The sequence below is a fragment of the Lithobates pipiens genome, unplaced genomic scaffold (genome assembly GCF_037356315.1).
Source record: "Lithobates pipiens isolate NorthernLeopardFrog02 unplaced genomic scaffold, aLitPip1_a1.2 Scaffold_8, whole genome shotgun sequence".
NCBI lineage: Eukaryota > Metazoa > Chordata > Amphibia > Anura > Ranidae > Lithobates > Lithobates pipiens.
Window position 1 is genome coordinate 597,950,530 of NW_027507903.1, and position 12,459 is coordinate 597,962,988.

The 12,459-nt window shown below is 43.6% G+C and overlaps 2 protein-coding genes across 2 annotated transcripts in view; both read right to left on the reverse strand.

Annotated features, from left to right (window-relative positions):
- Positions 1–521: 521 nt before the first annotated feature.
- Positions 522–1,589, reverse strand: LOC143962296 (P2Y purinoceptor 6-like). Its single transcript, XM_077471598.1, has one exon. The coding sequence runs from the start codon at positions 1,587–1,589 to the stop codon at positions 522–524; it is 1,068 nt and encodes a 355-aa protein (XP_077327724.1).
- Positions 1,489–12,459, reverse strand: part of ACHE (acetylcholinesterase (Yt blood group)) — a 212,294-nt gene continuing 201,323 nt past the window's right edge. Inside the window, exon 4 of the mRNA XM_077470506.1 lies at positions 1,489–1,656. Within this exon, the coding sequence (XP_077326632.1) occupies positions 1,613–1,656 (44 nt within the window). The 3' untranslated portion in view covers positions 1,489–1,612. The remainder of the gene's footprint in view (positions 1,657–12,459) is intronic.

Genomic DNA, 12,459 nt, shown 5'->3' on the forward strand with positions numbered 1-12,459 from the left:
GCTCAGCGTTACAAATCCCGTATATCTCCATTATGTTAATTAAATAAGTGAACTGTAGACACCGGCAATTGGAGGCCACAAAAAGTCCAAAGTTTTTGTAAAACCCCATCATGTGATCACCTAAAATGCTGTCCGTAGCTGTTCCCTGTATGTAATCCTCTTGTTTTACATTTCCCAAAGAACAATGTGAAATAAATCTACTTAAAAATCTGTACTTTTGAATGATTTCTTTAGTTTTTTGTGTGCCTTGTTGTAGTAACCTACTTGAAGAAGTGTTGGTCTTGAAGTTTTTTCTTCCTTTTCATGTATGATCAAACCTATCCCTATTGGTTTTAAGGCCACATATATTGTTTGTACCACTATCATACTGTAGCTATTGGGAAGTATGCCTATATTTACGTAGAGTAAGTCCACCTAGATGTGTTGTCCTTTTAGATAAATAACAGTTTAGAGTTTTTAAATATCCCCTTGCCTTAAAAGTCCAGGACACATTTAATTCTGTAATTTCTAAAGTCTCAGCACTAGTGAAATCGAGGATAGATGTTGTCCCAGTCTCCATCTCCCTTGGCTGGTCTCTTTTTTTCCACTTTCCCTATTTGTTCTCTGTCTTTCCTGCACCATATTCCTCGCCCACAGGGTTCCTTAGTCAGAAAGTACAGAAGAGCATTAAGAAAGGAGTTGGCACTTGCCAGAGGTCTGGTGACCTTGTAACAAACAGCCACCACCCTTAAGGCACGGCATCCACCTAGGCCAGATCCCCGTGCCCTCATGGTCAAGAAAATTGTGCGGGTTATGTGGAAAGGAAGGAAACAGAGGGCAAACAGTAGGGTGATGGTGACAATGGTTCGAACTGACTTGCGTCGTTGGGCTACACCAGGAACGGGCCCTGGTACACCACCCCCACGTAAAGTTTGGCAGATGGTGCGTACCACCCTTGAGTAGCACCAGGCAGTTAATGAAAAGGGTAAGAAGAAGCCAGCTATGTGCAAAAAGAGTCCATAAGGCATGTACCGTTCAAGGTCCTCATTAAGGGCATCATCCCAGCAGGTTACTATGTCTGTGTCCTCCAGTGGTCCCGTCCGAGCAAAGAGCAGTATTGGAAAGGTCATGGCAAATACCAAGGTCCACACCAGTAGACAGGTAGCTCTCACCCAACGCATAGCTTCCAACCTCATTGAACGCATAGGGTGGCAGATACCAAGGTAGCGATGGAATGATATGCAAGTTAGGAAGAAGATACTGCAGTAGAGATTGAAGTAGAACAGGAAACGGATCAAGCGACACATGGGGTCTCCGAAGAGCCATCGGTCTTGGAAAATATAGTTTGTGATGAGGAATGGCAGGGACAAGCTGTACATGAGGTCACTCAGTGCCAGATTGAACATGTAAATCAGCGATGGGTTCCATGGTCGACGTAGGCATCGAGAGAGAACAATGGAGTTCAGAACCATGCTCAGCAGGAAGGTGAGGATGTAACAGGTTGGTAGGTATATATGCTTGTAGGACTCGTCCAGTTGGCAAGACAAACCTGTTAATTGTGAGGTGGGGATTGAGGAGTTGAGGGTAGGGGTGGGGGAAAAGGAAGGCATGCTGGAATGCGTATGTAGATGAATTAAGGAAGGTTCTTCATCACAGGGTGGTAGAGATGGGAAAGGTCTGGAAGGGACAAAGTGGTTGGTATGAAAGGAGAAAAAGAGAAAAAAAGAAGGTTAGTTAGGTGCTTACAATAATCAAATAATCATCATTACATTATAACAGAATGTTGCACCCATATTGCCTATTTCAGCAGAAGATTGACCATTAAACAATTAAAACATTACAATTTCTTTATTTTTAATATTTCTCATAGGCTCTAGCAGAGAGATTGGCATATTTAAGTTCCCAGATCTACACAGCCTCCAGCCCTCCATAGTGCCCCAACCTCCAACAGTGTCCCACAGTGCCCCCAGCCCTCTTGAGAGCTCTCAGCCTCTACAGTGCCTCCTAGCCTGAGGCAGAGCCTCTAGCTCTCTATAGCACCCCCAACAGTGTCCCACAGTGCCCTCAAGCCCCCTGAGAACCCTCAGCCTCCACAGTGCCCCCCAACCTCACATAGTGTTGCTCCCCAACCTGCTGCAGTGTTTTCATCCCTCTACAGTGCCCTGATCTCCAACAGTGCACCACAGTGCCCTTAGCCTCCACAGTGCCCCCCAATCTCCCACAGTGTCCCCCAGCTTCCTCCAGAAAGCTCATCTCCTACAGGGCCACCAAGTCTGCTGCAGAGTCACCTAACCCGCTCTGCAGGCCCCACATCCAACACAGTGACACCCAGACCCATCCAAAGCCTTCTAGCATTTTGATACATGTTTTGTATTCTCATCATTTTATTGTGTGAGTGTAAACTTCATTCTTTACTGTTGGGACATGGAAGACTTTGACATTTATTTACCCGTTCTCAAAAATATTTGACTCCATGATCTAGTATATTGCAATTTCTCTTTTATATCTACTGTAACTTCATTGACACATTTAATTAAAATGTACTTAGAAACCTACATATGCTATATTCTTATAAATGGATTTCATTAAAAAATGTATAACACAATAAAAACCATATGTTAAAATTCAAAACATTTCCATGGTAGTCAAACTAAATTTCAAATGAAATTTGTTGGATCAATGATGACATCATGGAATGCTCTGGTGAGTGATTTTTCATAAATACGTACCAATGTTTGAAAATGTAACCATGTATGGCCAGCTTTAGTATCAAAGGTCTTAGTTGCCCTGCAAGCACCTATCATCACAAGTCAGTAGGGACACCTACAATGGTTGACATCAGCAAAAACAGAATATTACCTCACTTATTAAGTCTAAAGCCTCATACATGCGGTTGAATTGTTGGCCAACAAAACCGTGAAATTTTGTCCTATGGGTGTTGGCCCAAATTTGTGTTGCATACACACGGCCACACAATTGTTGGTCAACATTAACGAACGTAGTGACATACTACGTTATTTTTCAGCTCTTTAGCGCCACCCTTTGGGCTCCTTCTGCTAATTTCGTGTTAGTAGAAGTTTGGTGAGAGTTGATTTGTACTTTTCATTTTGTGCTTTTCATTTTGCACTTTTCAGTACCTTTCTGAACGGCCGTTCGTCAACCAGACATGTTGCGGAATTGGAGGAGATAACACATTATTTATTATTGGCCTTGGAGTTATTGCTTTGATATTATTTTTTTGGTTGAATAATGATTTGATTTGGTATATTTTCTATATTTTTTAATGCTTAGAATGCACTTTTTGGTTAAGTTCTATTGGCAGATAGCATGTCTAATTTTATTTGTTTTAATGCACAATAAAAAAAATTGTGAAGAATAATACTTGGCTATGTGTTTTACTTCAAATGACAGTTTGGGAGTAGGCAGTTACATTTAAAAAAATACAATGTAAAATTGACAAGAGACACCAACATAGTTGTATCTTTGATCGTAAAAACTACGGGATAATGGTGTTGTGGTAGCATAATAATATTATTCTTGATATCACTAGAAAAAAAAAAGACTTTGAATATTAGTGTGCCATAACTCCATCAGTATCACCAGCAAAGCAGCTTCATTATTATCTCATTAAGACCCCTTAAGCCGAGGGCTTTCATACTACAGCAGTGTGCTGGCTGGACGTCAGAAAAAAGTCCTGCCAGCAGCTTCTTTGGAGCGGTGAAGGAGCGGTGTGTTTACCGCTCCTCCACCACTGCTCCCCATTGAAATCAATGGGGCAGCGCTGTAATCCCGCCGGCAAAACGCCGCTATTGCGGCGTATTGCCGACGGTTTTAACCCTTTCGCGGCCGCTAGCGGGGGTAAAAGCGCCCCGCTAGCGGCCTAAATGAGCCGTAAATCCGGCGGTAAAAATAGCGGCGTTTTACCGCCCACGCTATCAGCGGTGTGGTGTGAAAGGGGTCTTAAGAAGAAAAGACTTGTGAGCTGGACTTCGAGATCTCATAATTTACCGCGTTACGAATGTTAATTCTCCAATACAAACGCTAGTTTACAAGACCGACCGCTTCTGGCTCATCCTTGCTTCCGAGCATGTGTGTTTGTACTTTGGACTTTTGTCTGACGGACTTGTGTACACATGATCAGAAAATCCGACAACACACATTTGTTGGCGGAAAATTTGAAAACCTGCCATCCAACATTTGTCCACGGAAAGTTGGCCAACAATTGTCCGATGGAGCGTACACACAGTTGGATTTTCAGACAACAGCCTGTCATCACACATTTCCCCTGTGAAAATTCGATTGTGTGTATGAGGCTTAACTTCAACTAAATACTGTTTGTAATGCCCTGTACACACGGTCAGACTTTCCGATGGAAAATGTGCGATCGGACTGTGTTGTGGGAAATCCCGATCGTGTATGGGCTCCATCTGACTTTTTCCGTTGGGAATTTTCGACACACAAAGTTTGAGATCTGGATGTAAAATTTTCCGATAACAAAATCCGATGGTTTAAATTCCGATCATGTGTAGAAAATTTTGACGCACAAAGTGCCATGCATGCTCGGAATAAATTACGAGACAAAAGCTATTGCCCTCTTTATAGTCCCGTCGTACGCATTTTACGTCACCTTGTTCTGAACGAGCGGATTTTCCGACAACTTTGTGTGGCCGTGTGTATGCAAGACAAGAGTTTGAGCCAAAATCCGTAGGATTTTGTTGTCGAAATGTCCGACTGTGTGTACAGGGCATAAGAGTTTGATCTTCTATTGGGTTCTTATCACTATCTGTTACTCATTTAAAGGGTATTTCCACTTTTGCAGTCAAAACCCCACTGTACATTTGTTATATGTTCCCATTCACACTGCATACCTAAAAAAAATAAAAAGTAAAACAAAATGCTTCTTACATTTTAGATGTTTTTAAGGCTAGATTCACATCTCTGCATCCCCAATGCACTCAGAAACGCGTTGCCCTGTAGCCGACACACATTGGAGGTATTGATAGTTAATAGCGCCCCCAACGCCTCTGCTACCAGTACACAGCACCATTCGGTTCGGTATGATTTTGGAAAGGGGTCAGGGACTTGTTTTCTGGGTTTGAATGCGCTCTCTACATGCGAAGTGCTGGAACAAGCACGTGCCATCGCACCTGTAGGTATGGACCTGGCCTAAGCAGAAGGTTATGGTTGATTCTAAGAATTTCTGGACAGTCTTGCAGTGTCTTTGTTGCCACACTGACTAATCTATCTCTCATTAACCGCTTGTTGACTGTATAGCTTACATATCCGCATGCTCGGGCAGGGGACGGCTCGGCTGTGCTGTGATTGGTCATTCCCCGGGTACCGGCCAATGATTGACTGCCTGTGTTCTGTCGATTACTGCAGATCGATGGATAATGCCTCTGACGATTTGTGCATGCACAGTAGTGACATCACATCTTTAGTATGTGCAGACCGTCAGAGGCATTATCCGACAATCAGCAAAGACAGAACCCTGGCCAAGCCACTGGGGCACGCTGCACTGCCACATTACCCCCCTCCCGCTGGGTTCTCTATGCTTTTTGTCCCAGACAGAGAACAGGAAGGTGGCCACAGGGCACCCCCACCATCGGGGGACTAAAAATCCCAGCATGGCCCATCCTAGGGGGGTAGGGTTGCCATCTTTACTTCAAGTCAAACCCGAACACTTTAGTGCCGCACAGCATTTTTTTTTATAAACTATACATATGTTTTGCAATTAAAGAAAATTGCAAAAAAAATAAAAAAATATGATTAAAATTCCAAAAAAAAAAAAAAAAAAATATGGAAAAAAAAATACAAATTTAGGTCACCTCTAAATGTCTGTGGATAGGGGGTCCCTCATAGTCTGCCTCCTTCAGTGCCCGGGCACCTGACGTCACTTCCCCTCAGCACAGTCAGTCATCTGGGACACGTGACAGGTCCCAGATGACTGCGCCACATATCACGGCGCTCGGCACCACTCGCGCATGTGCAGTGGGTGCCCGGCTGTGAAGCCACAGCCGGGTGCCCACAGTAAGGATGCCGGCACCGCCGAGCGGAGGGGGGAACAAGCGGGGCTTCGTTCCCCTGCATCGCTGGACCCTGGGACAGGTAAGTATCCGATTATTAAAAGTCAGCAGCTGCAGTATTTGTAGCGGCTGACTTTTAATTTTTTTTTTTTTTAAGGGGCACCCCACTTTAACCACTTGACCACTGGGCACTTAAACACCCTTAATAACCAGACCAATTTTCAGCTTTCGGTGCTCTCGCATTTTGAATGACAATTACTCAGTCATGCAACACTGGACCTATATGAAATTTTTGTCCTTTTTTTCACACAAATAGAGCTTTCTTTTGGTGATATTTAATCACCGCTGGGTTTTTTTTTTTTTTGTGCTATAAAAGAAAAAATACCGAAAATTCTGTAAAAAAACGAATTTTTCTTTGTTTCTGTTAGAAAATTTAGCAGATTAGAAATTTTTTCTTCATAAATTTTGGCCAAAATGTATACTACTACATATCTTTGGTAAAAATAAGTACAAATTGGTGGATATTATTTGGTCTTTGTGAAAGTTATAGAGTCCACAAGCTATGGTGCCAATATCTGACATTTCTCTCCTACGTGTAAAAATCATCATTTATTTGCTAGAAAATTACATAGAACTCCAAAACATTATATATGTTTTTTTAGCAAACACCCTGGAGAATACAATGGTGGTCTTTGCAACTTTTTATCTCGCACGGTATTTGCGCAGTAATTTTTCGAATGCTTTTTTTTGGAAAAAAAACTGTTTTGTGCTTAAAAAAAAAAAAAAACAGTAAAGTTAGCCCAATTTTTGCATAATGTGAAAGATGAAGTTACGCTGAGTAAATAGATACCTAACATATCACTCTTCAAAATTGCACACGCTCGTGGAATGGCGGCAAACGTCGCTACTTAAAAATCCCCATAGGCGACGATTTACATTTTTTTTACTGGTTATATGTTTTGAGTTACAGAGGAGGTCTAGGGCTAGAATTATTTCTCTCGCTCTAACGTTCGCAGCGATACCTCACATGTGTGGTTTGAACACCGTTTTCATATGTGGGCGGGACTTACGCATGCGTTCGCTTCTGCATGCGAGCACATGGGGACAGGGGCGCTTTAAAAAAAACATTTTTTTTTATTGTTCATTTTACTTTATTTATTTTAGTTTGACATTTTTTTCCCCAAAAATAATTTTTTTGATCACTTTTATTCCTATTACAAGGAATGTAAACATCCCTTGTAATAGGAATATGGCATGACAGGTCCTCTTTACAGTGAGATGTGGGGTCAATAAGACCCACATCTCACCTCTAAGCTGGGAAGCCTGAAAAAAAAAAAGATTCTGGCTTTGATCGTATTAGCGATTCGGTAGAAGCACCGGAGGGCGGAGGGCGGCGGGAGATGTCTATGGCTGGGTATTGCAGGGTATCACCGACTATGGCTGGGTATCTCAGAGCATGGTGTTGCAGAGTACTGCGTTGCAGAGCATTGCAGGGTATTGGCGGGTGTTGCAGAGCATTGCAGAGTGTTGCAGGGTATTGGCGGGTGTTGCAGAGCATTGCAGAGTGTTGCAGGGTATCGGCGGGGGTTGCAGAGCATTGCAGAGTGTTGCAGGGTATCGGCGGGGGTTGCAGAGCATTGCAGAGTGTTGCAGGGTATCGGCGGGGGTTGCAGAGTGTTGCAGAGTGTTGCAGGGTATTGGCGGGTGTTGCAGAGTGTTGCAGCGTATTGCAGAGCGTTGCGGAGTGTTGCAGGGCATTGCGGAGTGTTGCAGGGCATTGCGGAGTGTTGCAGGGCATTGCGGAGTGTTGCAGGGCATTGCGGAGTGTTGCAGGGCATTGCAGAGTATTTGCAGGGCATTGCAGAGTATTTGCAGGGCATTGCAGAGTATTTGCAGGGAATTGCAGAGTATTTGCAGGGAATTGCAGAGTAATGCAGAGTATTTGCAGGGAATTGCAGAGTAATGCAGAGTATTTGCAGGGAATTGCAGGGAATTGCAGAGTAATGCAGAGTATTTGCAGGGATTTGAGGGGTTAATTTTCGGTGAGCAGCGATGTGGGCACTGCAGATGCAGCCCACATCGCTGCTGACACCGATCTCTTCCCCCTCCGCTGTACCGATCGGTACAGAGAGGGGGAGGGAGGAACCGGCGTCATAACATGACGCCGGCTTGTTTACAAGTGATCACTCCGTCATTTGACGGAGCGATCACGTGGTAAACGGCCGCGATGAGCGGCCGTTTACCGTGATTCGTGATGCGCCGGGTCCACTGGACCCAGCGGTCACGGATGCTCTCGTGTGCGCGCCCCAGGGGGCGCGCGAGAGCAGAATTCTAGGAGGCCGTTAATTAACGGCCTCTTAGAGTTAAACAACCGCCCTGATGCCGTTAATCGGCAATGGGCGGTTGTTAAGTGGTTAAATAACATTTCTAATCATATAAAGTTAATCACAAGAGTCCCCCTTTACATCAGGGCCCACAGTGTTCGCCTTTTACATCTGAATCTGCAGAGTTCCCCTTTTACACCCAAATCTGCAGAATTCCCTTTCACTGTAAGGGGGGACTCTGCAGACTTTGATGTAAGGGAGAACTCTGGGGATTCTAGCATAAGGGATGCTCTGGGAACCCTGATTTAAGGGAGAACACTGAGAACGCTGAAGTACGGAGAGGACGCTGATGTAAGGGGGAACACTGTTGTCTCTGGTGTAAAGGGGAACTCTGCTGTAAGGGGTGCTCTGAGAACCCTGATTTATCTTTGTGCACTCACTCAGAGGCATGAGAGAGAAGGGGGGAGACTTCAGTCACAGACATGGATGGATGGTGAGCTCACTCACCCCTTGGCAGTCAGCACTTCTCATCCAGATGTATCTGAGGCTGCTGGATTTCAAATTTCCGGCCCCCACTTTCCTATTCTAAGGCACATCCCCAGGGATTGAAGTGTGGGCAGACACAGAGGGGTAGGGGTGGGGGGAAGAGGAGCAGATTGATCCCTCTCTCCTCTCCCATCTGTATGTAGGGGGAACTGTTAGTGTTGGCTTTGGGCAGTGTGAAAGAGAGTGTAACAGACACTCTCAGCTTAGACAACTGCAGCCAGCAACCCTGATGGGAGGCCATAGTCCGGTCTGATTAATGTGTCCGGGTTTCAGGCAGTTTGAAAACCGCACACATGAGTCCAAACCCAAACTGTCCGGGTGAATCTCGGACAGGTGGCAACTCAATAGGGGGGCCAGGGGTGCTGGAACTTGTAGTCCTACAACACTTGGAGAGTCAGCTGGGGAGGATGATAAGAACATGTGATCTATAGAATACAGAGAGGGGCAATGTTCCGTGCACAGGAGGTAACCATGTAGTGGTGACAGGTCCGGTAGGTGGAGGATTCTGCCTCCGCGCTTTGCTGATTGTCAGATAATGCCTTCGACGATCTGTGCATGGGTGATCATCACGACTGTGCATGCGCAGATCGTCGGAGGCATTATCCAACGATATGCAGTAATCAACAGAACAGTGGCACCCGGTGATTGGCTCTGAGCTTCACCGAACACAGCTCTGTGAATGTAAACAACACAGAGCTGTGCTCAGTGATGGGGATTTAGTTGTTTGTTCATTCCCTGCTAAACAGAGAATGAAAAACAATAAATCTCCAGTAAAAGCAGCACACAGTACACACTTAGGCACATGTTTAACCCCATTGATCGCCCGTGATGTTAACCCCTTTCTGCTCAGTGTCTTTAGTACAGTGATAGTGCATATTATTATCTGATCACTATAATAATGTCCCTGGTGATATCATTGGCAGTTAGTCAGCCCCCCCCCCCCCCACATCAGTTAGTGTCACATTGTCCGTCGCAATATCGCAGTCCTGTTAAAATTCACTGATCGCTGCTATTACTATTAAAAAAATTAAAATTGCAGTAAATATCCCATAGTTTGTAGATGCTACAAATTTCACACAAACCAATCAATATACACATATTGGGTCTTTTTTTTTTTTTTTTACCAAAGACATGTAGCAGAATGCATATTGGCCAAAATATATGAAGAAATTTGTTTTTTTTTACATTTTTATTGGATATGCTCTATAGCAGAAAGTAAAAAATATTGTTTTTTTTCAAAATTGATGCCCTTTTTTTTGTTTATGTAATATAAAATAAAAAAATCCAGTGGTGATCGAATACCACCAAAAGAACGCACTATTTAAAAATGATATAAATTTTGCTAGGGTCGGAATTTCCGTCAGAATTTTTTTCTTCAAAAATTCTGACGGACCTAGAAATAGAACATTTTTCAAATCCGTCCGACTGAATCAATTCCTATCGGGAAAACCGTTCGTCTGTGTGCTGGTCTGACGGACCAAATACGAGGCAAGGGCAGCTATTGGTTACTGGCTATTAAACTTAATTTTCTAGTCCCGTCGTACGTCATCGCGTTCGAAAGTAACGGACTTTGGTGTGATTGTTTGTAGGCAAGTCCGTTCGGCCGGAACTCCGTCGGAACTCCGCCGGGAAGACCGTCGGACCTTTTCTGCTGGAAAGTCCGCTCGTGTGTACGCGGCATTACTCAGTCATGCAGCGCTGTACCCATATGACATTTTAATCATTGTTTTTACATGGATAGCTTTCTTTTGGTGGCATTTAATCACCTCTGAGTTTTTTATTTTTTGCTAAACAAATAAAAAAAAAAAGACAAACAATTTTTGAAAAAAAAAAAGTTTTTCTTCGTTTCTGTTAAAATGTTTTGTAAATAAGTACGTTTTCTCCTTCACTAATGGGTACTGATGATGAGGCACTAATATGCAGCACTGATGGGCACCAATATGCTGCACTGATGGGCACTGATAGGTGACACTGATGAGGAGGCACTGAGGCATTACTCATAGGCACTGATTGGCATCCCTAATAGACAATGATTGGCATCCCTGGTGGGCATTGATTGGTATCCCTGGAGGGCATTGGTTGGCATTTCTGGTGCGCATGGGTTGGCATCCCTGGTGGGCATGGGTTTGTACTCTAGGTGGGCACTTGTGGGCATCCTTGATGGGGCTGCACTGATAATCAATGCGCTGATTATCAGTGCAGAACCCCGTGAGGAGAGCCGCTTATTGGCTCTCCTCTACTCGCGTCTTGTCAGCGCGAATAGAGGAATGCCGATAACCGTCACTTCCTGGTTACCACGTGATCAACTGTGATTGGACACAGCTGATCACATGGTAAAGAGCATACATCAGGGACCAGTGATGGTGAACCTTGGCACCCCAGATGTTTTGGAACTACATTTTCCATGATGCTCAACTACACTGCAAAGTGCATGAGCATCATGGGAAATGTAGTTCCAAAACATCAGGGGTGCCAAGGTTCGCCATCACCGCCATAGGCTCTTTCCTGAGATTGGAGATATGGTGTGTCAGAGCAATACACCGCACTACCGATCCCCCTGAGGGCACGTGAGAGCGGCTTATCCTGCTAGACGTCATATGATGCCCAGTTAGGATAATGAAACCTCCACCAGCCATCATTTTGATATAGGCCAAGTGGGATGTGGTTAAGCAAGTAAAAAACACCTAAAAAAGATAACCAGCCATTTTTTTATTTTTATTTTTTTAAGTTTTGCTATGTGAATGGGAACATTAACAAATTTAAAGTAGGTGTTATCCCAATATGGCTGCCAAAGTGGAAATAGTCTTTAAGGAAAATCCTCCTTCCTTTCGGAACACTGTGACACCATAACTAGATATGAAGCAAACAGGGGTCACTGAGACAGAAAGCATCATTAACCGCTTCAGCCCTGGAAGATTTTACCCCCTTCCTGACCAGAGTACTTGTTGCAATTCGGCACTGTGTTGCTTTAACTGACAATTGCGCGGTCGTGCAACATTGCACCCAAACAATTTACATCTTTTTTTTTTTCCCTTAAATAGAGCTTTCTTTTGGTGGTATTTGATCACCTCTGCGTTTTTTATTTTTTGTGCTATAAACCCAAAAAAGTGACAATTTAGAAAAAAAAACAACAATATTTTTTACTTTAATATCCCCCAAAAATATATAAAAAATGTTTTTTTTCCCCTCAGTTTAGGCCGATATGTATTCTTCTACATATTTTTGGTTAAAAAAATTAAAAAAAAATCGCAATAAGTGTATATTGATTGGTTTGCACAAAAGTTATAGTGTCTACAAAATAGGGGATAGTTTTATGGCATTTATTATTTTTAATTTGTATTTTATCGTGACTGCAACATTATGGTGGACACATCGGACACTTTTGACACTATTTTGGGAACATTGTCATTTATACAGTGATCTGTGCTATAAAAATGCACTGATTACTGTGTAAATGTCACTGGCAGGGAAAAGGTTAAACACTAGGGGGGCATTCCAGGGGTTAAGTGTGTCCTAGGGAGTGACTCTAACTGTGGGGGGGTGGGCTACAACTCACATGACAGCGATCACTGCTCCCGATGACA

Excerpts from the sequence above, each read along its gene's own strand:
- LOC143962296 (XM_077471598.1), bottom strand. The coding sequence starts at position 1,589 with ATGCCTTCCTTTTCCCCCACCCCTACCCTCAACTCCTCAATCCCCACC.